At 39.8% G+C, this 27,959-nt stretch overlaps 1 protein-coding gene across 1 annotated transcript in view; it reads left to right on the forward strand.

Moving 5' to 3' along the window:
- CSMD1 (CUB and Sushi multiple domains 1) overlaps nucleotides 1-27,959 on the forward strand; it is a gene marked incomplete at its 3' end in the record, with an annotated part of 1,481,492 nt that overhangs the window by 1,238,032 nt on the left and 215,501 nt on the right. Inside the window, exons 24-26 of the mRNA XM_080928326.1 lie at nucleotides 6,433-6,624; nucleotides 7,546-7,672; nucleotides 23,438-23,640. Of these exons, the coding sequence (XP_080784452.1) occupies nucleotides 6,433-6,624; nucleotides 7,546-7,672; nucleotides 23,438-23,640 (522 nt within the window). The remainder of the gene's footprint in view (nucleotides 1-6,432; nucleotides 6,625-7,545; nucleotides 7,673-23,437; nucleotides 23,641-27,959) is intronic.

Below are 27,959 nucleotides of genomic sequence, written 5' to 3' on the forward strand. Positions count from 1 at the left end.
ATCGGCAATTCTTAATAAATTATACCAGGAAACTGAGGGCAAAAAGTGAGTATAAGAACTCAATTATCACCAGTCCAGGCTTAGTGAGAGTCCTGACAGCCAGTGCTGCCGTTGTTCCTGTCCCTGACCATAAAGGGTCACTGGCTTGACTAAGAAGAGTGTGTCTTTATGAATTTCAACTTGTTCCCTAAGATTTTCTTTTTACATCAGTGCCAGTAGTAAAATCATCTCAACCTAGCTTTACTAACAACTTTATTTTTCCAGATGTTTTCTAAGGATGGCAATCACTGTTGACAGTCTACATCTCTAAGTTCTTCTTTAGCGTGGTGATAGAATCATTAGTCTGCTCCAGCAGCAATGCTTACCGAGATCAAGTATTAGTACCATGAATGCCAGAGACATTGCTCAGCCCCTTAAAGTCTTCCTATAACTCTTAGATGAAGAGGGATGTGAGGGCAGCAAGCAGAGCAGAGCTGCATAACAGCATGACGTCCTCAGAACACACAGTCCTTGGGGCCATGCCACACCAAGGCTCAGCCACGGGGTTGTGGTAACCCATGGGCTGCATTCCTGGAGATCTAATGTCATTTGCCATTCTTCCTGCATGGCTCAAAACTGATCACAGTGTCTTAGCAAGGGAATTGAGTTTCTTGGCTGGAGTTGCAAGCTCAGTGTGTGGAGAATGGCTCTAGGTAGGTCAGAATTTCAATCTGTTGTTCTGCTGAACTTTTCCCTGCTCCATACAACTTTGCCCTAAAATACAGAAGTTATAGACATGCAATGAGAAATTAGAGGTTGAGGAATTTGAATTCCTCTACAGAAACACCTCAGAGTGGCTGCTATCCTAATCCTTGTCTTTTCTTAGTAGGTCAGAACCAACCAGATATAAAGCTTTATTTTTAAATTTAGACAACAACTTTAAAGTGGTGTAGTAATATTTCAGGATCAATTTGAAAGGACCTAATCTGCATTAACCTTAATTTATCCTTTAATTAAAACATATTAATGTATTTTCGTTGTAATTGTACAGTCATGAGTTGTTTGGTAACATGCACTGGGTGCTTTTAGGGGCAGCAGGAGGCATTTCATTATCTGACCTCCACTGTAGACCTCTTGGCTTTCTTGTGTCTCCCCTGAGTTCATGAACTCACATTTTTATTTGAGTGCATCGCAATCACTATTGTTATTTTACTGAAAATTTGTAATTTCTTGACTCAGGGGTCTCACATCAAAAAATAATAAAAAGTGATGTTCAAACATGGTGTGTGGGCTCTTTGTTCTTCCTCCTCTTTCTCTCCCTGCTCACTCTCTCAATTTGTCCCCAGCCCACTCCATTCTCTCTCCCCATGGTGATTTTCTCTGATCTCTGTCCTTGGGACCAGTCAGTGATCTCACCCAAGAACAGTTTCCCAATAAACCTGTCATTAATATATTCTACAAAAAAAAAAAAAAAAAAACATAATGCGTGGAAAAATACTTAATATATGGGGTAAATGAATTCAATCAATAAAAAATTACCTTACTGTATAAATCAATGAAAACCTATAATAACCATGACCAAGACTGACACAGATTTATAACTTCATATTTTCAAACCAAATGTAAACACTGCACTTAGAGAATTTTATTCTTGAGTTGTATTTTAAAACACAGGTCAATTAATACTTCAAGAAGTTCAATATTAATTAATGCTCCTCAAATAAGTCACAAAAAATAGTTCAAGCAGTAACCCCACCCCGACCTCTCTTTTATTTCATTAGGCTGCTGCTGGCATTAACAAAGTGGGTGTTTAGATTTTTTTTCAGTATACTTCTCCTTTCTGAATCAAATGTGTGAAAAATCATGGTCCATATTTTAGAGGTGTTAAGCTTTTACAGTTTCCTAAGAAAATGATTATTTTGGCAAGGCAAGAACATTGCCCACATTGAAATACCTAATGTAAAACTGTGAGTTGTTTACCATAAGTGTCTGATGGTTTCTCTTACGTCCCAGTAGAAGACATGAGGGATCCACAGGGAAGAGGTGCTTCCTCTAACCCAATTCTGTAGTGAGCAGAGAAGGCACATTCTCTGGGACACATAGCCTGAGTTAATACCCCCACTCCAGGTTAGAGTTAATAAAGGCCACTCCAGGCCCTTACTGCATAGAGAGATACATGTAAATTCAAGCTTTAGTTAGGGAATGAGAGGCTGAATATTCAGTCTACTCTATCACTAAATCCCTATTAGATTTGGCAGAGCTGTAATAGAAAGATGTATCTTAGAAAAGAGATGGTGTAAGAAATATCAAAATGCATAATCATTGAAAAAATGCTGGGAGGTAATTTTAATATACTTGATGGTTGGATCTTGTTTTGACTAGAACATATCGAATTCTTGCTGCACTGATAACTTATGAAGAAATCTCTAGAAGACAGACCGAAGCCAAATGACTATTCAGGCTTAAACTATAGATCCTCATAATGTTTTGACACAAATAACTTGATTTATTTTCTCAAAGTTCCTGTGGCATAAGGAAAACATACAGGCAGTATTTACTCTGTGCTGGCAGCCTGTGGCTTCACTGTAGGAGAGGTTACTTGTCAGCATTTCTAAGCTATTATTGTTTAGTGGCCTTCTCATAAACTATTTCGAAGTATTTTTAACTTCACATTATATGGAAAATGTCTTTTTTTTCCTAGAAATATTTTTGAAGATTCAAATAAAATGTCTTCTAGTAACTTGGAGTTAAAAAAATAAGTTGTGGTTAAAAAAAAATCCCCTAAATCAGTGAAGGTTTAGTATTCTAGAATGATGTATAGTAATATTAGATTTCGACAGCTAGAAATCAACTCAATCCCCTTGTCAATTTTGAAAATAGTGCTAGGTTATTCTAGGAGCAGATGGTGTAAATAGATCTTTATGCATTACAGTAGACCTGAATTCCTGGGCATCCAGAGAGTCAGACCAGGGACTCCCAGTGTCTATAGAGATTGGTGGCACTAAGGCTGGTGACATCTAGGCAGACTCTTATCAATTCCTGAGTATCCACACAGAAAGTACCTTCTTTCATGACTTGTGACTATGCTTCTTTGTAGTACAAGGGACACAGACTTATCTCTGGAAGATACTATACCTTCCTCTCATCCCATTAAAATATCAATCAAGATCACTTTATATGCATCCCCAAGTATAAGTGTCTCTGATTTCTGCTGTAACTGTGTCAATTAACAAACCATTAGAAATTAAGAAGAGCAAAGATCTCTTTGGTGGATTGACATTTGAAAAATGAGTTCTGGAATGGCCAAATACTCCCCCACCCTCCAGAGTGGAAGGATACACCGCACTGAAGAACTAGATAAGCCTATAGGTTTGAAGAATTGAGTCCAGGACTTTTATGAGGCAACACATTTCTTTTGACCTTTGGAACAAATAATAAAGGTACAGGGAAAAAAAAGCACATAGCCTCAGAAGACTGCCTGTCTTTCTGATGATGTTTCCCTCATCAATAAACAGCTTCCTTCCCTACTTGGCCCGACATGTAGCACAAACAAATTTCTTGACTAAGCTATAAAAGAGGCACTAAACATAATTCTTTAAAACCAGCTGACATTTTTACTGATATGTGTTATTATTTCTCTCCTTTCTTTTTTTTTTAATGTTTCCTTCTTCTTTGCCTCGAATAAAGGCTTCACGCCATTAGATGAGGAGAAAATGTTCTTCTGAGATCATTGTGGAATAAAAATCCTTGTGAAACTAGAAGATTTGGTCCCACAAAGAGCATATTTGCTCAGCATTAAGGATACACGTTCTGAGTACTATCATAGACACTCATATCTGTAGACCATCTGGGCAATGGTGACTATGTAATACTGAAACCATTCATAGAACTCCCAAGAACATCAGTTCCTATGTTTCATAAATGCAAGCACACATCCACACTAAACAAAGTCTTCTGTGGGCTGTGTTCTTTCTTCATGGAAGACATGATTGATTGTGATTGAATAGATAGCCACTGTGACCATTTGTGTATGTATATTCTCATCTCACCCAAAGTGTCTCTGTGTAAATGGATATGGTTTTGTGTGTGTGTGTGTGTGTGTGTGTGTGTGTGTGTGTTTGTGTATTGTGTGCACACAATTACTTCAAATGCATTATTGGAAGGGAAACCTTATTCTACTCCAACTGTGATTGAGACCATTGCACCAAACAGGCAACATTCAAAGATTCCAAGCATGTGTAGTTTAAAAACCTGATCACCTAGTTCACTCAATCTTATCCACAGCCTGCTATAGAAATCAAACTAAGGGCTTCTTACCTGTGTACATCCTGAATATGAATCCATATGTGGCATTTTTATGAACTTACAATATCCGGATTCCAGCTGTTCTTGGCAGATAAACTTTTGGATGATGGTGGGTGAAGTTCAGAGCATCTGTAGGCCATGGCCGTCTTGGGGGGGGAGTAAAGTGTGGAGAGAGTCTCTGGGTGGCCTAGAGTGTGCCCCTCTATGACAAGATCTAGGTGAACTACTGTGTGCAAACTGTCGCACTAACTGGATGCTTTAGTTGGTGGGGAGCCTAATACAATAACACTGACAATAAGACTTGACATTGTCTTCCTGGTGTTTATGATTTTCTGTCTGGACATTTTCTGTGTAATGTATTCCAAAGCATACGTCCCCCTGTATGATGACACTAGCATACTCGGTTTAAGATGATGGGGCATTTGGGCACAATGTTTGCTCTCACCAATGGAACCTTCCTGGAGGTGTGATGTTACTGCAACCTAGCTGATCATTCTCTCCGCTGTTAACCCAAGGCCTGGGCAGGATTGCAACCTGTTCAGGTGACAATTTCTTCCAAATTCCAAAGCCATATGCAGCATCATCAGAACAATGCAGGTTTACTTCAGCACTCATGCCTGATGCAGCACCAGGCAATTGAGGCCCTTTCCTTAGTCCCACACTGTATTGTGGCCATTCAAACTGTCCCTCTTTGCACTAACATGACAGGTGCTTCTGCTCTTGCGTTCTAGTTTTCTTGCATGGTTAGCATTTGAAAATAGTGCAAAGTTACCGTGAAGATAATGACTCTGTGGCCAGGGAGGTCTGATACTGTAAGTCTGGAAACTTTGCAAAGGAAAGCTGTGCTGCTGCCCAGGAAGAGACCAGCAGCCTGTGCTTTCCTTTCCAGTCCATCTACAAAGGAGCAAGACTTTGTCTTGCTTATTTAAAGCTCCCTGGAGTCGAACCAGATTGCCAGTGTAAAGAGCAATTCTCCTCAAAGGCTTGCAAGGTTGACAGGCAAACAGTGTGGAAAGTAGCACATCCATTTTCAAATTTAATCTAATTTAGCAAAGAAAGGTTAGGTAGGAGGGGAACAAACAGATAACACGGCTCCACAAACTTTTTAGTTCAGCTCTTTATAAACACTGAAATTTGCATCATGATCTACAGAGAAATGTGTTAGCCTAAGTCTGTCTCCACAGACAGCCCTGAAATACTGCCTCCCTTGAAAATGAGGTACAGCTCAGAACCACAGTGGCTAAATCTTCATTTTGGTCATCTAGTCATTTAAGGGTTCTTGGTAAGATGACTCTGATTCCTTCTGGAGTCTCAGTTGCTGAGATCCTCAGGTGGCTCTAGACCAGGCTACAGGACCATGGCAGGTTGGATCTCCTGAGACCCAGTTTGGATAAGCAGGAGTAACTCTGGGGTTAAGCATGTACTTTATGTATGCATGAGGGTTAGGAGTTGAGGATGTGTGTCTTCCTCAATTGCTTTCCATCCTATTTTTGGAGACAAGGTCTGTCACTGAACCTGGAACTCAGTGACTGGCTAGCAAGCTCCAGGGATCCCAATTTTTGTCTTCTACTGTATCAGGCATTATATATAATTACTGAGGATTCATACTCATGTCTTGTGCTTCCAAGGCAGGCTCTTAACCAATGACTGAGTCATTTCCCAAGTCCAAACAACACCTTTTTTAATTCTCATGGTGTTTGAAATCTTTAAGGTAGGAAAAATTGGTAGGAGGTGGGTGTTGTGATTCAGACTGCTGTGAGCTCTTGCTGTGAGTTCCCTTGCACAATGCTCTCACGACAGCCATTTGACACCCTCCCTCAGGATGTCTGGGTTGAAGAGAAGCTACATGTGAAGGCTATGAGCTCATGGCTGTAAGGAATTTTGAGCTGGAGAAAGCAACCTGCTGACCAGAGGTACTGATAGGATGGTGGAAACACAGAACCATTGTGAGGCAGAAAATAGACAGCGAAGGGGTGACGTTGGCAGCCACACTCTTTAGAACAAAACCATGTGCTCTTAGGTATTACCAAGACCCACAATTCTTCCTTTCCTTTGGAAGTACACCTGTGTCCTTTTTGTCTCTTCTTTGAAGGCTGATGTGTATTCATTCTTGCTTGAGTTGATTCACCTGTCCCTTTCTTTCTCTAGGTTTTGACCTAGTGAAATGTGAGGATCCAGGCATCCCTAACTATGGCTACAGGATTCGAGATGATGGTCACTTCACAGACACTGTGGTTCTCTACAGCTGCAACCCCGGCTATGCAATGCATGGCAGCAGTACCCTGACCTGCCTGAGTGGGGACCGAAGGGTGTGGGACAAACCTATGCCTTCCTGTGTGGGTGAGTCAACAACTGGGTCAGACTCCTATCAGAACCCAGTCCAAAGAGTTCGTGCTCCATGTGGCTTGGGACAAGTTTCTGGGGAAGGGCAGAGATTTCACGATGTTTGGGTATATACTGATTACATCCCAAGGTAGACATAGCAAGATCTACCACTCCTGCCAAGGTCCCAACCACAAAGTGAAGTTCAGTTCCACTACAATTTGCTCTTGGAATCAAAGAGTTAATTAGACTTACTCATAAAATGTTGTGTGAGATATTATTGGAAGTAGCATGGGTAACATTGAAGCAGCCATGATAGAAAGTATGTACCCAGAATGCATGGTAACTCCCACATGGCCTGTAGATTGACATCCCCACACCCAGTTCGTCCTTACCTATCTACTCTAGCCTTTCCCTGAGACTACAACACTGTGTGTAATTAGGGCATAATTGTATACAACAATCGGGGAAGGGATGTATACTCAGGTGAGGGTCATCACCCTCCCAGTTTCACCTTCTCTTAGCCAACAGTCAACAAGCCAAAGGTGACAATCTTTTGTGAGTAGTTCTGGACAAACTCCTGAAACTGGCAGCATTATGGTTTCAAGGATAGTTCTCTACACCAGATCCCAAGAGGAGTGTGCAAATGTGTGCACATCATAGGAACAAAGGATACTTTGGAGTTTTGGCTGCATGTGTGGCTGTCACTAGAACTAGGGCAAGAGAGTGCTAATGTTTCTGTGCTCAGCTGTGATACCTCTGGAGGTTCAGGCTACCTGTTCCATTTTCTTATGGAAAAAAGGAAACGAGAAGTGATGAGCAGGAGATGGATTCCTTATCTATTAATTAATACAGGCATAGTAGGGTTTGCTTGAAAAACTCAACAGGAGTTCAGGCAGGCAGACAGTCTCTTAGACTCCAGTTTCTTGTCTTTTGCAGCTGAATGTGGTGGTCTCGTCCATGCAGCCACATCAGGGCGCATACTGTCTCCTGGCTACCCTGCCCCATATGACAACAACCTTCATTGCACTTGGACCATAGAGGCTGATCCTGGAAAGACCATCAGGTACTTGCTGTGTGGTATCAATAATTTGACAGTGGGAGGTCTGTCTGTCCAATGTCCTTGAAAGAGAAGCAGCAGGTTATGCATGCTACGATTAAAGTCAGTAAGCTTAAGAAAACATTCAGCTGTGGCTATGCTTTTTCTCACATACTTTTCTACATCTTTCTAATTGTATGTTTGGCTGCCTACCATAAGGGGAAGATCTTGTGTCTGACAGTGAGCATGTGTAACATGGTACCATAAATGATCAGTACTAATACTGTGGCTTGTCTGTGTGTCATTAAAGTGTGCATGAGCTTTGCTGAGCTGAACATCAGTATCCATCCTCCACCATTCAACTAGGTGGTATGAGAGGGCCAGAGACCCTCCCTGAGTTCTCTTCCTGCAGAATAAGTTCTTGTGGTGTGGTCTTAGCAGTAAGAAAAGACACATTATGTCTTGTTTTTATTGCACATGTAAGCATGGTAAGCCATGTGCCAAAGCAGGCCTCAGAAACCAACCAGGGTTCCAGGTGTGAAGGAATCAATTCTGTCCCTACCATTGTTAATGAAAAAAATCAAAGGATAAAAGAAAACATGAACAATAAACAAACAAAGAAACAAACAAAAAAGAATTGGTATTGGTCCTGGGAAGGTAAAACAAAAAATGCCAACTTGTAGTTAAAATGGAATTGTGAAAACCTGAAGAAAGCAGAGGAAATTTTAAGTGATGCTTTCTGTTCCAATCATGTGTTCATGGTGAGTTTCATAAGCCCACAGATAGCAGTGTTGTTAAAGTTCTAATGGGTCCTCAGAAGGTCCAAGCTCAGCACATCATGCAGAAGGCAATTGTGTGGTAAATTTCGTGACCACAGCTTCATGTAAGGATCCACTGGTCTCACATTAGATCCTCATCATGTAAGAGGGGCAAGAAAGAGACCTTAAAAATCTGAGGAGGAGGAAAGGAGGAAGAGATGAAAGAAAGAGGTAGGGGGAGAGAAAGGAGAGAGAAGGAAGGAGAAGGAGGGGGAGCGGAAGGAGAAGAAGGAGGGGGAGGGAGAGAATGTGTCAGAGAGAAGGATGAGCGGGGGAGATGGAGACAGAGAGAGCCATTGATGTGGAGATCTGTAGACAGGAGACTCTTAAAGAGTGGGAAGGGGAACGGCACAATGAGGAGGGTGGATACGAATGGATGGTGGGAACTAAAGGTCAAGGTGCCTTCTGTACACATAGGAAAATGGTACCATGCAACTTATCATTTTACCCCTCACCACATGCTAACAAGAGCATCCATAACTACCTTATAACTCACTTAAATTTTAATGTATGCTTAATCAAGATAAACGACTGATGTATCAGGAGAGTACCAAGGTGAATTTGAGCAGCCAAAACAACGAAGTCACTTGCTCACTGAGTGACATGTTATTAAATATAAAATCTTTAAGTGGTGTACACCTGCCTGCAATGATACAGAAACCATCCCTCTGGCTCTAAGGAATAGGAAACATTCACCATTGTGAATGGCTCTGTGTAAAGTGAGTTTTCTGTCTCTTTGGAGGACTTCAATATTTATCCTTGGAATTCTCCTGTGCTTTGTTTCCCTAGATTAAAATGGGCAATGTCTCCCCTGAACAAGAGCAGCTGTTGGGTTAAATTGGCAGGGGAATGTAAGCCTCCATTAAGTATGGATAAGAAAGAAAAGAGGGAATCATCAGAGAATGGTGTTATATAAAATTAATAAGTATAGGAATTTTATTTTATTTATTTTATTATATAAAGGGTTATCTTACTCAGGATGGTATTTCTAGTCCCATCCATTTGCCAGCAAAATGATGTCCTTGTTTTTAATAGCTGAATAGAATTCCATTGTGTAAATTCACCACACTTTCTACATCAGTTCTTCAGTTGAGGGATATCTGGGTTGCTTCTGGTTTCTGCCTGTTGCAAACAAAGCTGCTCCGAACATGATAGAGCACTTGAAATATGGCGGAGCATTTTTTGGGTATATGAACAGGAGCAGTATAGCTGGGGTATCAGGTAGAACTATTTCCAATTTTCTGAGAGACCACTGAGTTGATTCCAGAGTGGTCTTACTAATTTGTAATCCCACCAACAATGGAGGAGTGTTTCTCTTTCTCCACATCCTCACCAGTATCTGCTGTCACTTGAGATTTTTACTTTAGCCATTCTGATTGGTTTAAGAAGAAACTTAGGATCATTTTGATTTGTATTTCCCTGATGACTAAGGATGTTGAATATTTCTGTTAAGTGCTTCTCAGCATTTTAAGATTCCTCTCTTGAGAATTCTCTATTTAGTTCTGTACCCCATTTTTGATTGTGTTATTTGGGTTTTTAGAGTCTAATTCCTTGTGTTCTTTTTATATTTTGGATATAAGACCTCTGTCTGATTCTGAGCTAGTGAACATATTTTTCCAATGTGTAGACTGCAATTTTTGTTTATTAACAGCTTCATTTGTCTTACAAAAGCTTTGCAGTTTCATGAGGTCCCAATTTTTAATTTTTGACCTTGGTTCTTGCTCCATTGGTATTCTGTTTAGGAAACTTTCTCCTGTCATTACAACTTTTTAATTCAAAGAAATTAAATAATAAATAAGCTAAAAGAGAAACATGAGTATTTATAAATAATTTACTAAATTGATATTCAACTGACCTACCCATAATTTTGAAGAAGTAGCTCATTTCAGAAAATAGGCTTGACTTTTAAAAATGGTGGCTCAGAGAAAAATTAAAAGCACATGTTGTACTGTGTTTTGCTTTTTGTTTTGTTTTGTTTTTTTAACTTCACTATGCTCACAGGACAGAAGCTGATCTTGGTATTAATATTTGCTGGGAATTTAACAACCCTTAATAATTTCACTGGAGACACAGTCAATATAACCTACGTTTTCTACCTGCAAATTACAAGTAAACACACTGCAGTTTGTTCTATGGCAGGAGGAAGCATTGTTCTATATGCGTGCTATGACTTTTAAATACAGATGATTTTCATGGTCTAAATACTGATGAGCAGCTGCATGTGGAGATGGTAAGAGGGTTGTTGCATTTGCTGAGATAGTTGTAGCTGGGTCTTTTTTGAATCCCTGGAAATCCAGACCATGCTGGGATGCTGTTTGGTCAAGAAAGGTGAAAGAAAAGGTAAATATGGTCATTGTGAACTATTTGTGCTGGGAAACATTTCAACCCTAACATTTTCATGGTACATATGTACCTATACATGGGACTATGTTATACTGGGTATAGTGCAAAAGTATAGATCCGATGGTCCTCCCTCCATACTTTCCTCCCCCTCCCCCCAGTGATTCCTTTTCATTCCACTGGAGAGTTCTGCAGAGACTTTGGCTTATAACTTTAACATTATGCTATAATTACCTGTACCTGGTCGAAATTCAATTAAAAGTCTAATAACAAAGCACTGTAGCAAATTTGTTGCTATTAAGAGTTGTGAACTGTTTCTCTGAGACACTGCATGCACTTCAGTGCTGAGCATGACTGTGATTTATACAATACAGATGAGGAGCTATGAAGACTGGTAAGAGGCACCGTGCTCTATGCTCTGCATCAGCCAAGAGTCCACTGTGTCTTAGACTTAAGTGCCTTTCTGTGGTAGTTCAGAGATCTCTTTGATTGTTTTGCTGGTCCCACTGGTCCATGGGAAATTGTTCTAGGTGGTCCAGTTGAAGGGGACTCAAAGCTTTCACACAATTTACATTACAGTCCTAACATTATCAACATTGTCAATACTATACCTAATGTAGACTTTAAAAAAGAAAAATTGGCTTATTTCTGACTTTGGTCTCTCTCTGTCTACATTGGAGTGTCTTTGTGGTAGGCAGAAGATGAGCCTTTTCAGTCTACCTTTTGTTACAGGGCTCTTGAGTGAGGTTTGTCTAAGGAACAATGTCTGCTCAATGAGACAGACAAGAGAACGAAAAACAGCCCAGCAACAGAGTGAGAACATGAAAGGAAAGTGGAACAACAGCAGAAACAAAAAGAGTAAGAGGTGGACATCACAGGGTCTGTCAGAGTATGAGCATGACAAAGATCTCAAGCAGAAATGGAGAAGCATCAGCCACAGGGAGAAAAAAAGAGCCATTGGGGACAGGGAAGGGACTCCAGTTAGGGTCCTCTCAGGGGCTCTGGGTTGAATTTTTATAAGCCACACATCCCACATTTTTTTTCCTTCTCTCTGATTGGTCCTGCCTAGGGTTTTCTTTTGGGTAGTCTCTGCAGTAACTGACACCTGGAAAGTCCTGCTGACCCCTGCTATGACTCCCTGTTTGACCCTCTGAAGTTCCAAGGGCCTATGGTCTGACCTCATCACTGTGATACAGTCTTGTTACACTTGAGGAAAGTAGTATATTTTATTCACTAAAACTTGATGTTGTATATTTATAAAACTAGGGAACACATGTTTTTGAGAAGCATGTGTCACATCTTTACCAGATATCACCATTGACACCTTTGTCTCATTGACAAAGATCTCACACCAAACTATTTGTGCAATTGCTCCTTGGCATTTGTGGATGATTTGGCCCAAGAAGATCCAATAGATACTTCAGTCTACTTTATACGCACTGCTTACATGTGACCTTCATGGCTGCCTCACTGGTCTCTAGAGTCTTTTTGCTATGCCTAGTGTAGAGTAGATGCTGTGCTGACAGCTGAGGTGGCTATACGAACCAATGACAAGGCAAAGTAGGACATGCATGTACATCACAGAAGAAGCTAAAAATATCAGTTCTAATTTGATTAAACTCGTGAGTTTGTAACCCACAAGATAAAGTGGACTACATTAGTTAGTGTGCATTATGAACATACATAATTAAACACCTTTCCTCTTGTCAGATGTTTGTCTTGCTAGCTTACCCACAATGATTTGGCAAGCAATCTTACAAGAAAATCTTTGTCCATATTTATGATTAATTCCTCAGAACAAATCCCAGGAAATGATTTACTGAATTAAACAGTGTGAGCGTTCCCAAATTCCTTAATGCAAATCCTTCTTTGGGGCATTTGCCAATTTGTCAAATGATGCATACCTTCTAATTTGACCTACTTTAACTTTAAATAAAAGAATATTGTATTAAAAAGAAAGAAATTAAAAAGATGTTCACTAAAATCTTAGAAACAAGATTTAGGAAACAGTTTAAAAATATATTTTTCCTGTGAAAATGCAAGTACTTAAGTTTTATTTGCATAATATCTATTTATTTATGGAACTGCATGGACTTTTATTCTCCTGTAGGGTTTTTCAGTTAGTAATTATGATCAGTTTTCCATGTTTTCATTGGCAGAACCTATTCTCTGAAATTGTTGAAAATGATTCCATGGTCTAAACATATTTTAATTTATTTAAATGACATTTGTTGGTAATATGTGAGTTGTTCTCTGTTTATTCCATTTTGTAAGAAATATAGTATAAGCAATGTCTACCCAGCATGTGATGTGAAAGCCTTTACATGATAGATGTGTAACTGGGATTGCTCTGTATGTATATTTAGATTTTCATAGCCATGACTAAACTGCTGTGCTGGAGCATATGTGGCCAGAGGTAGGATGTGATAGTGTAACCACTTCCTCCAGTCCAATACTGCCAGACCCAAGCATTTCAATATTCATAGAACTCTCACAGCTGGACTCTGGGGGAATTTAAGCATGGACTTGTTTAGTGAGTTTCTTTCTCTTAAAAGTTGATTCTACTAAAATTGCAGCTATCTCCTACATCCAAGTCCCTTTTCTTGCTTCCAATGAGATTCCCTTGATGGGAACATCACTCATAATGGGATTACACAGTGGTTTGCTTGGTGTCTGGCTTGATTTCCTCATCTTTGCCCCCGTTACTGTGCAATTGAACCTGTTGTGTGAAGCCACCATGAAAGCTATTTATATCTGTTCAGAGAACTGGTGGATGCACAGATGGTCTGATTTAGGTTATTACAGATCGTCCTATGTTGAATAGGTAGTTATGAGTCAATGTTACGTGTAGATTCAGGACTGTAGAGAGCATGTTGACCTACTGAGACACAGTGAGTAACACCCTCAGCCAGGCAAGACACAAGCTCCAACTGCAGTCAACAATGTGTCCCTTCCACAGCAGCATTGAAAAAAATCAAGGACTTTACTCAATCCACTTGTCATTGAGTCTCTTTCTGTATCACCCAGGCTCTTGTGTTTTAGCCTTGTTGTTCCCCATGACTACTCATGACTTTCCAATGAAAGTCTTTGATGGTTGACATAAGCCAACTTTGCTTCATTTCCCACATTTTTTGTTGACTTTCATGTGGCATTCTATACCACAAGTACAATATTTGGCTGGCTATGTATTATACACATTTATTCTTATATTTCTAGCCTTGTTATCCTGTCTTGACTTCAGGCTACCCATTCCAAGACATTCTATTCATCTTCAATCCATCTTAATTACTATTAAAAATTTCAGATTCATATTTAAAGTACACTGTATCATCTATTTTCTTGGTTGTTTTCTGTTCAAATTGATATGCCTGAACTCCCTTGGGTTTCCTTCTAGCTTGTTTTAGCTTCCACATTCTTTTTCCTATAAAGAAGTTTAATTGCTTTATGATAGAATAAGTATCTTCTTCTCATGACTTCCTGTGAGGCTTTGGTCATAACTTATATATCTGTGTCTCAGTTCATCTGTCCCTGGGTTTTATTTCCATCCACTGAGATGTGTGTATACCTAGTATAATATTTTGCTATCATACTTCTTGGTTATTTTGGCTTTGTATCTGACACTGAGTTCAAGGCTAGTCTGAGTTAAAAACTCAAAAGAAAATACAGCCATCTGGGTGATTTTTATTGGAGTCATGGCATAGCAACAGTTGAATCTAGGGGAAACTGACACATTTTATAATGCTGAACCTTCTGACTACTGGCAGGCAGGGCCTGTTACTTGGTGTATTTATTTTTATAGATCTCATATAACCTTATCAATAATACTTTGTGGATATATATATATATACATATATATATATATATATATATATATATATATATATATATATATATATATATATATATAATTTTCTTTAGTATGTATGACAATGTTATCAATAATGTGTTAATTTAATTTCTTCTTTTGTGCTGCTACATTGGCTAGCATTCCAAAGTGACATGGTGTGATTTAATATTCATTGTGCTCCGATTTTCCCCTTTCAACTCATTTATTATACATTTAATCTATACACCATATTTTAATAATAAAATTTTTGACTAAATTCCCAAAATATTATGAGTTTAAGCACTTCAAAATCCTGTTCTTAGCTTTCTACTTTGTGTGTTGCCTTGGAAAATCTCCATATTTTCTTGTCATTAGTAACTAATGAGAAGATTCTCTAGTTTAAAAAGCTATAAAAAGACAGAAAACTAAATCCAAAGAAAACGAGATAAGCAAACAAAAAAGGGATAAAGAAAAATAGACCAAAAAAGCAAACAAAATAGTTCAATACATGAAACTTAGCTAAAAGGCTTAACTTTTTGAAATGATTCTTAAAACTGGTGAATTTTTAACAAGTTAAAGAAGTGAAGTTTCTAAAAGTAGCACATATTTTTAGATAGCCAGAATTATAAATTAACTAGAATTAAAGGTCTAGTAAAATAAAATAATCATATTTATTAAAATGAATAATATCTAGGAAAAATGCTAAACTTAAGTTCAGAAGAAATTGAAAACCAAATGTTTACACACGATCATGAGAACTTAATTTGTAAAAATCTGTCACTCAATCCCCCAAAAAGAGTATTAAAAACTTAGTAAACTTTACTAACTTTCATGGAATAAATAATTATAATTTGACATAGTTTTTCATTTATTGAAAATACTTTTCTTTTTCAGACAATATATTATGATTACCGTTTTCCCTCCTTCTATTTCTCCCAGTTCCTCTGTGCCTTTTCTCTTAAGATACCGAGGTAACCTTGTACCCCAGGCTAGAACAAGTAGGTTAGAAGGACCTAGGTCCACATGAGAAATTTCAGAGATGTTTTTCAGTAGAAAGGCTCTCTTTAGTGAAGTAAACAAGGGCTGTATAAACCTTAGGTAGTACTTAGGGGTTGTGGGGGACAGGGGGGTGAGCATACACCATATGCTGGTTCCAAGGTCCTGGAAATGCCCATTTGCATGAAGAGGAATTCCAGGCACTAGCTGGACATGCCATTTTAGGGAAAAAGGAAGTTTAACCTGCAATCTGGCCACCAGATTACATGAGTACCTCAAGGGTGGTGAAAGTGGCCATGGTAAAAAGGCCTGCCTTCAATGGAATGTGCAGGCCCAGAGCAAGGATGAAGTATTACTAATGCTGCTCTCAGGATGACATGTCCAGGGTTTCGACACCCCTTGACCTCACTCTTGCTCCCGGAACTGGCTCCCCAAGTTATACAGCTTTGCAGACCCATACCTATCTCATCTTCTTTCTGGAACTACCCCCTTTCTGTTTCTCATTAGAAAACAAATAGCCAATTAAGGTGTTGTCAAAACAAGAACAAAGTCATCATATAAAGGCAGATAGTCTTGGGGCAAAGGGGATAAATAAAAGAGAAAAAAATAATAAAACATTAAAATTAAAAATTAAAAGGTTACTTAAAACAAACTAACTAACAACAACAATATAAAAAAAAAACTTGCTATAACATTATGAGACAAGGAATGTCCAAGAATGCCACAGAGTTCATTTTCTGTTGGTGAGCAGGCAATTTGCCTGTCAAAGAGAGTGCTTTCTTTTCCCGGTCAGATGCCCTTGGAGAAAACTAAATTGTCATTTGTAAGGAGCTATGAACTGTAGACAGCATCCAGGTTAGGGATGGATGCGTTATATCCCCTTCTCCTTTCAGTTCTAGGACCTCATCTTGTACAGACTCATACAGGTGAGGTGCATGCTACCTCAGTCTCTGTGTGTGCATAGGTCTTTCTGTGTTTTGAGTGCCTTGCTTTTTTGGTGTCCTCCATCCCTTCTGGATCTTATATTCTTTCTGCCTCATCTTCTACAGGGTTACCTGAGCCCTGAGGTTGGAGACTTTTCATTTAGTCCATATTGTTGGGCTGTAAGTCTCCCTATTTGTTTCTATCTGCTGTAAAAACAAGCACTGGCTAATCAAGGCAGTAATCTATGAGTATAGCAGAATGTCATTTGGAGTCATTTTATGGCCACCTTCCTTTAAAACAGTAGTATTTAGTTTGAACTAGTTCGTGGGCTATCTAGTATCAGGTTCTTAGTTATTAAAGCAGTATAGCATTTGAGTTCCATCTTGCGGAGTGGGCATCATTCAAGTCAGGTCCTGATGTAATCAGTGCAGGACGATATCTTGTAGGCAGGACACCACTGTAGCTCAAGGGTTTAGAGCTAGGTTGGTACTGACATGTCTACTTTGGTAGCATCAGACTCTCTCCATAACCAAGAACACTAGCCCAAATTAGTGAGGGCTCTAGGAAGATACCAGCTCAATTTTTCTGTGTTCGATGACTTACATGGATATTGTCTTCAAGTATAGGGCCAGATGGAAAGAGGAACCTATAGACTTGGAGAGCCTGGTTGGTTGTGTTTTCCCGTAGGATCTCTTTGGAAAATCACTTACTTAATTGTTACCCATTTTCAGTACTAAAAACTTCATTTGGGGATAAAAATATCTAGTTGGGGCTCTCTCTCTCCCATTATTTGGTAATTTCATTTAGGTTAAATTCCCCTTTATTTTAGCTATCTCCCCCATATTTTCTTCCCTTGTCCCCTCTCTGTTTGATCCTTGCATCCCAGTCTCCCTCCATCCATCTACAACTGTCAATGATCCTATTTCCTTTTCCTAGGAAGATCTGTTTCCCTAGTCCGTTATTGGAAACATAACTCCTATGGTTCTATGGACTACAACTTGCTTATCCATGACTTGACAGATAATATCCACATAGAAGCAAATGTATACTGTATTAGTCTTTCTCAGTCAGGGCTACCTCACTTAGGATGAGTTTTTTTTTTTTTTTCTAATTCCATTTATCTAGCTATATATTTCATTCTTTTAAAATGGCTGAGTAATAGTCTGTTGTGTAAATATACCACATTTTCTTTATCCATTCATCAGCTGAGGGACATCTAGGTTGTTTCCAGTTTCTAGTTATAATGAACAGAGCAGCAATGAACATACTTGGAAAGGTGTCTATGTGGTACTATAGAGTGGTACTTGGGGATATGCCTAAGAGTGATATAGATGGATCTTGAGATAGTTCCATCTTCTTGAGGAACTGGCACACTAGTTTCCAAGGAGGTTGTGTAAGTTTGCATCCCCCCCCCAGTAGATGAGTTCTTTCCTTCCTTCACATCCATGCCAGCATGAGCCAGCTGCCATTTGTTTTACTGATTTTAGCTATTCTAAAGAACTTAGATGAAATCACGGAGTAGTTTTGATTTGCATGCCCCTGATAGCTGAGCATATTGAACATTTCTTTAAGCGTTTCTTAGCCGTTTTGGTTTCCTAGCCTGAGAATTCTATTCAGATCTGTACTCATTTTTAAATTGCGGATTTTGTTTCCTTAATAGCTTGGTTTTGAGTTCCTTATAAAGTTTTCTCTTTAGATCTCTATTAGATATGGAATTGGTAAAAGTATGTTCTCATCTTGTAGGCTGCTGCTTTTTTCAAGGGATGGTGTCCTTTGCCATGAAGAAGATTCTCAGCTACCTGAGGTCCCATTTATTAATTTCTGACCTTAGTGCCTGTGCTAATGGTGTTCTGTACAGAAATACTTTTTCTGTGCCAATGAGCTCAAGGTTATACCATGTCCTGTCTTCTATCAGCTTCAGTGTTTCTGGTTCTCTGCTGAGGTCTTTGATTCATGCAGAGTTGATTTTTGTGCATGGTGATGAGTATAAATCTATTTCTAGTCTTCTACATGCTGTTGTTGAAGATGCTGTCTTCTTTATGTTTTCTACTTGTGGCTTCTTTATGAAAAGCCAGGCACTTAGATTTATGACTGAATATTCAAATTGACTTCATTAATCAATATGTCTGTTGTTGTGCCTACTGTAGTAGGGTTGCTATGCCCTAGTGGAGACCATACCCTGGCTCTTACTGATTGTGTTTTAATGCTAGTATCCCAGCACCTGTGTTTGACATGACTTAGGTGCTGTTATCTTTTCATTGAGTGGATGTTTTGTTCCCTGGTTTCTGTTACCTTCTCTGGTCCTTAGGAAGGTATAGCTACTGGAGGTTACAGGTATAATGTTTTTAATGGGAGCAAATACTTTTGAATGGGGATGGGCTAAAAGTGGGACTGAAGGGATCTATAGGAGAGAAGAAAGCAGGATGTTCCTTTAGGATCTGCTTAGTTCCCTGGGAAATGAGGTAAAAGAATGAGGAGAGGCTATAAAAGATCATTTACTGGAGAGCAGGGAATAAAACTGGGGACTGGAAATGGAGCAGAGGAGGAAGAATAAAGATAGGAAGCCCATCCACCTGCTTCACTGCTTGCCGGAGTAGGCAGTAGGCTCCCACAGAAAGCCTGCTGGAGTTGGGGGCTGAGATTCGGATTTGAGTAGCAGTTGCTTACAGGAAAGAATGCAGATGGAAAGCATGAAATCTGTGACCTTCCTGAAGGATACCAGAAGCAGATCCATGCTCCTTTTGGAAGTTCCACAGTGGAAATCCTCAGGGAGGGTGTGACAGATTCTAATACACTTTGTAAGGTAGCAAAACCAGACGGAGGCATCATTGGAAAGACTGGGTGCACGAGCTGTTGTGAGTTTAAGGCCAGCTTGGGCTCCATAGAGAGTTCCAGGTAAACCCAGCAGAGAGTGAAATCCTGTCTCAACAAATAAATCAAAGAAAAGAGATAATAAAGACAATAAATGCAAAGCAAGAAAGGAACTATTCTTTGTGGATATCCAGTAGAAAAATAACTGTCAATTTTTCTGTTTGCAATAGAAAGGAAATTACTCTTTATATAAAAACTATCTTAAAATGATATGTTGCAAATAGCTTCCAGATCAGAAAAAAATCAATAAAGAAGGAAGTGATCTAATTTTTTTAAAGAGTCTAAAGCAACCCATCTATCAAAGGATGAAGGAAACAAGCACAGGGGGAAAACAAATTTTTTTTCTGAACTCTACAGTCTATCTCATTTGCTTGCTAGTAAAAAAAAAAAAAAAAGTGAGGTTAATCAAATAAGTGGGGAGAAATATCTTAATAATATTTCAGTCTGCTGTCTGTCTGTCTGTCTCTCTCTCTCTCTCTCTCTCTCTCTCTCTCTCTCTCTCTCTCTCTCTCTCTCCCTCCTTCCCTCCCTCCCTCCCTCCCTCCCTCTTTCTCTCTCTCTCTCTTCCTCCCTCAAAGAATTCAGCAAGATGATAGTACACATTACACATGTGTTAGGTCTCAAACTTTGGGACAGATGGCTGAGGTGAATGTTTAATATATCAAAGCAGACCTGGTCACCAGGTTCTCCTAGCATACCTCAGTCCCAGCCTGTTTCAAAGTCCATACCCCACCCTCCACCCTAACTTTTCTAGGCCAAGTTAGTGGTCTGAACTTCCCTTTTGTGAGCTGCCTTTCCCCCAGAGGCTATTTCCTGTGTAATTCAGACATTTTAATTCCACAACCCTCTTTTAAAGTCTTGGCTTCTGAACCGGGTTTCCTTCTTTCTGAACTCTTCTAGATAATTTTGTCCCTGGCTGTGCTCTCCATTTTAGTAACTATAATAAACTTTCTCTTCCACCATACCTAGGCTCAACCATGTCCTTTTCATTTTAATTATCCAGTTCTCATTTATCATCAACTCAAAAGACAAACAACACATTGTGCAAATCAGCAAATGCCAGTAATCAGGTAATTTGTTCACTGTGGTTCTGTCCCCACCCATGAACTTTGGTGGCTTTATCTTGTTTTAGAATTTAAAATCATGCATCCAAGGAATCCATACTTCCTCTGTAGCCCCTTACCATCTTAAAGCTGCCTGTATATTTCCGTTTGTACAGGTATGAGCTCAGAAGTCCAACACAGAGATTCCACTCTTCTAAGCCACACAGGTGCCAACCTACTCCTGTTCACAACTGGCCACTGTAGCCTTCTTGGTTTTGAAGCAAATTCTTTAAAAGTGCTTTTTGCCCTCTTTCCCACAGCTCCTCTGCCGTGTTTTGCTACCTTACAAAGTGTATTAGGGTCTACCATGTCGTTAGGGTCTACACTGCGGAATTACCATAAGGAGCATGAATCTGCTTCTCGGATTCTTCAGGAAGGCCACAGATTTGATCTATCTGCATTCATTTGTCCATAGCAATAAGTATGAATAAGTGCATTTTCACAGCTGATGAAAGGATCATTGTTGCACAATCACCTGACCTGATAATTCATCCAGTCGAAGGTCAAAATACTTAACATACCCAGAGAGAACCCTTTACTTTTGCCCCCCTTCTCCTTACTACCTCCTTGACATTTCTTCTCTCATCTTATGAGTCTCTCTCTCTCCCTCCCTCCCCCCTTTCCCTCCCTCCCTCCCTCTCTCTTCCCCCTCTCTTAGATTCTCTGTGTGTTTCTTCCTCTCCTCCTTTCTTTTCCCCTCTGTTCCTCTCTTCTTGTCTTCTCTCTCCTTTTTCTCCTTTCCTTCTCTTATTCTCCTGGCTGCTTGGGGTACTTGGGTCTTGTCCAAGATGGAAGTCATCTGTATTGGGTTTTCATTTGGTAGAACGCACCCACCCCCTCAGCCTCCATGTGACAGTTGTGGTGCTCTTCGATTCCTCAAGTCTCTGTACATACAGCATCCTGCCACATGGCTTGTTTTCCCGACACCAAGCCTGAGAGTCTCACCTCTCTCTACTTCCCCATTTTATCCTCACCATGTACTAGAATGTGATATTCTTTGTTTATTCTTGTGGCTGTGCATTTCAATTGCAATGCAAATGGTGATGGTGGTTATATAATTCAGTGATTTCTTCCACAGTCTCAGAGATGGTCTTTGTATAGTAGAATTCTACAAATACGGAGTTGCTCGGCTACTTTAAAGGAAAACTGACTTTTACACACACACACACACACACACACACACACACACACCATAGCCAATATCATTAATCATCAATGGTCACAATTACAGACCCCTTGTATTTATTCTTTGTTTACACACATATCACCTGCAGTGTTGTGGGTCAGCAAAGATGTTAAGAGCCTTGGTGTATTATTATGAGACTGGAAGTAGAGTCACAGAGAGGACAGAGTGGCAAGGTGTTTGTTTGTTAATGCGTAGTGCCAGACCTCCAAAGCCTTTTTGGTGGCGATTCCAGAATGCCCACTGTAGTGCTGTATTGAGAGAGAGAAGGGACCCTGACCAACTGGGCAGTAATGAAGGGAGGGAAAAAAATCATTATAAGCATGCCACTGGGCCAGTGAAGTAACTAACAGGAATGGAGAGATGGCTCAGGGGAGATGGCTCATTTGTTAAGAGTGCAAACTGCACTTGCAGAAGACCAAAGTTCTGTTTCTAGCACCTACATCAGTACCCTTACTCTATGTGTTACTCCAGCTCCAGGGCATCTGACATCCTCTTCTGGCCTCTGTAAGCACCTTAAATCCACTGCATGCACAGGAACACACAAGTATTCACATACATTTAAAAAGAAATCTTAAGGTAAATTAAGAGACTATATTTTTCACCCATGGAGACTCACAATCCCAAAGGCTGAACGGAAAATGGTGTAGGCACGTACAGTTTGCATGGTTCCACCTGCATGCTTCCTGGGGACTCAAGGATCTGTACACGCTAGCACATATGGGAATATTCAAAATATAAATGTGGATATCACAATATACAGTGATGGGTATTGGGACAAGCAGGTAATTGGATGGTAGTACACAGAAGATATATAGCTATACCCATAAAATATTATTCTAAAAAAGGGTTGAAACAGGTATGACAAGTTATTGAAAAGATAAGTGCTGAGAAATACATTCTATCATATTCCATTGTTTATGTATAATATTCTGTACTAAAGGACACCACATATTTTATTTTTTTACCCAGGTGAAGGCAACCCTTTGTACATTTAATATGTGGGAAACAATGTAGTTGAGATTTACGTATAGCTCTGGGTAGGTCACCTACCAAGATTGTGTCTGTAGCACAATCCATGAGCAATAACCAGTAAATGAAAACCAATAAAAAACTCGCTGGGGGAAAAGCTTTTTGCTGGCATTTTCACTAAATTCTTCTATTTGTCCTTCCCCAAGCATAAAGATGGTTCTGGGAAATACCTGAAAGTCTAATATAAGTGTGCTAAAGATGTTATAAAGAAGAGAATTTATATTGGAAATTTCTGCCTTTGTGTTGTTGTCTCAAATAATGTACTAACTCTGAAGATAAAAATTTATCAAACCAACATCAGAACACAGTGTTCAGAGAGAGACTTCTGCAAGTGTTTCTTTTGATGTGTGTGCTGCCACCAAGTGGCATATCAAGACCAACATTAAGAAGAAGCTGAGCTTGTTTGGTGAGTGTGCTCTGGTTGAAGCTATGAAAAAGATCTAGTAGTTTGGGGATGAAATGTGGTATGCTTGGTGAGCAGTTTAGCCTATAACTTGGCTCTCTATAGTGGTGACTGATGTGTCTGTACCCTGCTACATTTTGAACTACTTGGACCCTCGCTCTTCTTTGCCTGGAGAAGACACTTGACGTGAATGTGAAATGGGCTTTTAGTCATACATCCTTGTGGCTAGGATGATTCCCTCTGTGGAAGGGAAGTGTGATTCTCACTGAACACAGTAGCTCTGCTGTCTTTTGCAGCCTCCACTTCATTGTGTTTGACACGGAAACGGCGCATGATATTCTCAAGGTCTGGGATGGCCCATTGGACAGCAACATCCTGCTGAAGGAGTGGAGCGGTTCGGCCCTACCTGAGGACATCCACAGCACCTTTAACTCACTTACACTGCAATTTGACAGTGACTTCTTCATCAGCAAGTCGGGCTTCTCCATCCAGTTCTCCAGTAGGTGCAAACATGAGTTTCTTGTTTGAATAAAAGGGCTTGCCAGGGACACAGAATTCTGTTTATATATGAGTGACCCATATTTCCTTAGCATAAATTGAGTCCTGAAAAGGTGTATTATAGAGGATAAAAGGGTTTTTTGTTTTGTTTTTCTTTTTAATTAAGAGGAAAAAAGACTGCTTGTCTCTGGCTGGGTTCATAACCAAGGTCCCTAAAAAAAAAAAAAAAAAACAGGATGCATGCATTGCCAACTTTACTTAGTATTGGTCTCGTGTGAGCTGGGAGCCTAAGGAAAGAGGGAAAACCTTGGGTGGAAGCCTTCATGAGAGCAAAGGGTGTGACTGGATAGTGGTTGGGGTGAATCCTGTGATCCCTCTGGGCTAGAGTTTTCTCTACATCAATGCATGCCTTTCTCTGCAGGTTGGAAAACCTGTCTTGGCAGGAAAGTCATGTAACTTACCTTACAGAAGGATTCTTATGTGAATGCTTCAAGAGATATAAGCAGGAGTTCACAGAGGTTATTTTCTCAAATGCCTCTAGCATTTGAGAAAATGGTGGTGTGTTCTTAGTTTATCGTTGTCAAGAAAACAATTGGCTTAGGGATGTGTATGTTACCAGGTAGGGATGCTGGAAGGAAAAGAATGACTTCATAGTTTTCAGCTGGACAGTGACTATCTAGGCAGCAGTGGTTGGTAGATGTTTTCAATGTGGAGAAAGTGGGGTTTGAGTCTGGTCTTCTCCAAAACCTAGCATTGACCCTGGTTTCCTTGACTTCCTCTTAAGCCTATATTGGACCTCGGGTACCTGTTGACAAAAGTTAGTAATTGCTCTGCTTTCTACCTCCCAAGTTTCTGCACCTTTCCTCAAGCTAAGGCTTGATATCACTAATAGAGCAGCCTCTGCTGAACTATTACTGAGAGGTACATTGTACTTAAACTCAGGTACATAAGATAAGTAAATCAGCACTGCCCAGTTCGATTCCCATTAGAATGAATTGCTTCCTCGAAAGGATGGAACCGATACACTCTGTGGCAGTTCAACCTTTTAGTACCTTCCAGAGAACACCAAATAGAGGTGCTATGTAATTTGATAGCACACTAGGTCAGTGAAAGGAGTTTCACTAACAAACGTGTGCCTACATACTTGTCTCTTGGCAGGTTGGTGGAGTGCCCTGTTTAGGATTTACATGCTTTAAGGGGTCATTCATAAAATCCTGGTTTCAGACTTGGCAGTTCCTTACTCTGGTGTCCCTCTGCTTTGAGATGGCAGTTCACAAACGCATCTCTATTTTATTTTGATTTTGATTTTTCTTTCTCTTTTGTTTGTTTCTGACTTACATTCTTTATTTTGAGACAAGGTCTTAAACATGACCTTGCACTTTTGATCTTCTTGCCTCTACCTCCCAAGTGTTATGATTGCAGGTATGAGTTTATGTGGTACCGGGGATTGACGGTGGCAATTCATGCATGCTAGGCATGTACCCTGTGGACAGAGATGCATTTTGCAGTGGAAGCTGTCTGAAAAAATTCCCTCCCAGTGCCCATACTAGTGTGGAAACAAATTTTTAAAAAAAGAAAAAAAGAAAAAGAAAAGAGAAAAGGAGGGGGCAGGGAGAAGGAAGGAAGGAAGAAGGAAGAAAGGAAGGAAGGAAGGAAGGAAGGACAGAAGGAAGGAAGGAAGGAAGGAAGGAAGGAAGAAAGGAAGGAAAGTCCTTTAGTTTGGTATTTAGCTTTCCGTTGTATAAAATCATCCTTTGTTTTTAGAACATGCAGTAAGCTAGTTGGTAATTGGTGCACTTTATTTAGCAGACAGAAAAGTTCAGAGTCAGAGATGACTTGCTCTGTCTTCTTCCTTCTCTATACATCCAGCATTTACATTTTCAACAGACTTTGTTTTCTACAGTGTCTTTAAGCTCACTGAAACATTAAAGAGAAAGCACAGACTGACTCATCATAGGCTTTCAGCTCCTCAGCTCCTGATATACTGGCTTCCCAACTGTCCCCTGGAGAGTGGCACCTTGTGAGTCTTCAAGCCCACCTAATATGTTATTGTTACGCAGAACCCCACTTTATATCATCACTTGCTCTGTATGTTTTCAGAGGTGGGGGGGTTGGGCAAATACACATAGCCACAGTCACCGTGTCATTCCAAATAGTAATTACCTCATGGCTGAGCATGAAATCTCTCTATTCCCCCGCCTTCTTGCCAGACCCCATTCCACCAACATCCTTGATTCCTTCCCACTTTGATTTTTCCTTTCTCAAATGTGTCTCAAATGCCATTGCACACTGTGAGGCCTTTTCTTCTTTGCAGCACAGTTAAATTTCATCCATGCATTTTCAAGGTGAAAATCTCACATTAAGAGGTGAGAGAACTTTATTATGGGAAGACCTTTGCCCACCAAATTGAAGGCTGTCTTAACAACGTCCAAGTTTGGGCAGCTATGAATATGGCTCCTGGAAATGGAAATGTCTATGTGTAGATTTTGAATGGATAAATTTTTAATGCAGTTCAGTAAACATTTTAGTGCTCAGTCACTTGGGCTGGTGGAACTCAACAATAACAAACCTTATTCTCTCCATTTAAAAAAAATGATTCAACTTAAAAAAGATGTTATCTCTAAGATCATTAATTTTTCTATACTTTTTCATTATTCTTTTCCAAAGATTACATTCCTATGTTCCTATTTTGGGATAAAAAAGACAAATTTTGAACATCATAGATTCTTTTCTTTCCTCCATTTAATAATTTAATATATTGCTAGGAACATAATGGTAAAAAGCGCATCTTCAGTCATTTACATGGAAACAAGACTCTATAATTTCATTTCACAGTATACCCATGTGTATTAATTTGCAATGTGTCAATTTCACAGGATTTACCATAGTCCTTACAGTAAGAAGCCACCTTCCTGCTTCTGCCTCCCTGCATTGGGATAAAGGTGCTTCCACATCTAGTATCAGACTTTTTCTAGATACTATCTTCAAGTTTGTAGAAAGAAAAAAACCAGGATATAAAAACATGGTATGGACTGTGACTTAGAAATTTCGGCCTCCTTTTTTGGACTTGAAATCAGAGGAGTATGACTCCCTGTCTCTGTGATCATGGCTTTCTTGGCCTAGAATAGTAGAGAAAGTTGACATTTTCAAGGCTGCATTCCTGAAGGAGAACAATGTGGTTTTCAGGTATAGAACTGATACCACAGGGTGAGGATGGCACTAAAGGTAGGGTTAGCATAGGGTGCACAAAAGCAACATCCACATGGGAAAGCAGATACAGCACAGGAAGCCAGAGCACACAGAGGACAGCATGGACTCTTATCTACAACCATAATGGAAGAAGGACTAAGGGACTTAGAGAGAATAGGAAATCGATAAGACCAACACAGTCAGCTAACCTGGGCTCTTGGAGGCTCCCAGAGGCTGAGATGGATGGTTAAGTCATTGTTTATGATAGCTGAGTACAACTCCATTGTGTAAATGTACCACAATTTTTGTATCCATACATCTACTGAAGAACATCTGGGTTCTTTCCAGCTTCTGGCTATTATAAATAAAGCTGCTATGAACATTGTGGTGCATGCATCTTTGTTGTATATTGGAGTGTCTCTGGGGTATACGCCCAGAAGTGGAATAGCTGGATCTTCAGGTAGTACTATGTCCAATTTTCTGAGGAATCACCAGACTGATTTCCAGAGTACTTGTACCAGTTTACAACCCCACCAACAGTGGAGAAGTGTTCCTCTTTCTCCACAACCTCGCCAGTATCTGCTGTCATCTGAGTTTTGGATCTTGGCCAATCTGACTGGTGTGAGGTGGAATCTCAGGGTTGTTTTGATTTGCATTTCCCTGATGGCTAAGGATGTTGAGCACTTCCTTAGATGTTTCTCAGCCATTCAATTTTCCTCAATTGAGAATGTTTTGTTTATCTCTGTACCCCAATTTTTAATGGGGTTGTTTGATTCTCTGGTGTCTAGCTTTTTGAGTTCTTTGTATACCTTGGATATTAGGCCTCTATCTGATGTGGAGTTGGTAAAGATCTTTTCCCATTCTGTAGGCTGCTGTTTTGTTTTCTTGACAATGTCCTTAGCCTTACAGAAACTTTGCAATCTCATTAAGTCCCATTTGTTGATATTTGACCTTAGAGCACGAGTCATTGGTGTTTTGTTCAGGAAATTTTCTCCTGTGCCTATGTATTCTAAGGTTTTCCCTATTTTCTCTTCTAAGAGTTTCAGTTTACCTGCTTTAATGTGAAGATCTTTGATCCACTTGCAGTTAAGCTTTGTACAAGGAGATAAGAAAGGGTCTATTTTCATTCTT

The sequence above is a fragment of the Micromys minutus genome (genome assembly GCF_963924665.1).
Source record: "Micromys minutus genome assembly, chromosome: 14".
In the NCBI taxonomy this organism is placed as follows: domain Eukaryota; kingdom Metazoa; phylum Chordata; class Mammalia; order Rodentia; family Muridae; genus Micromys; species Micromys minutus.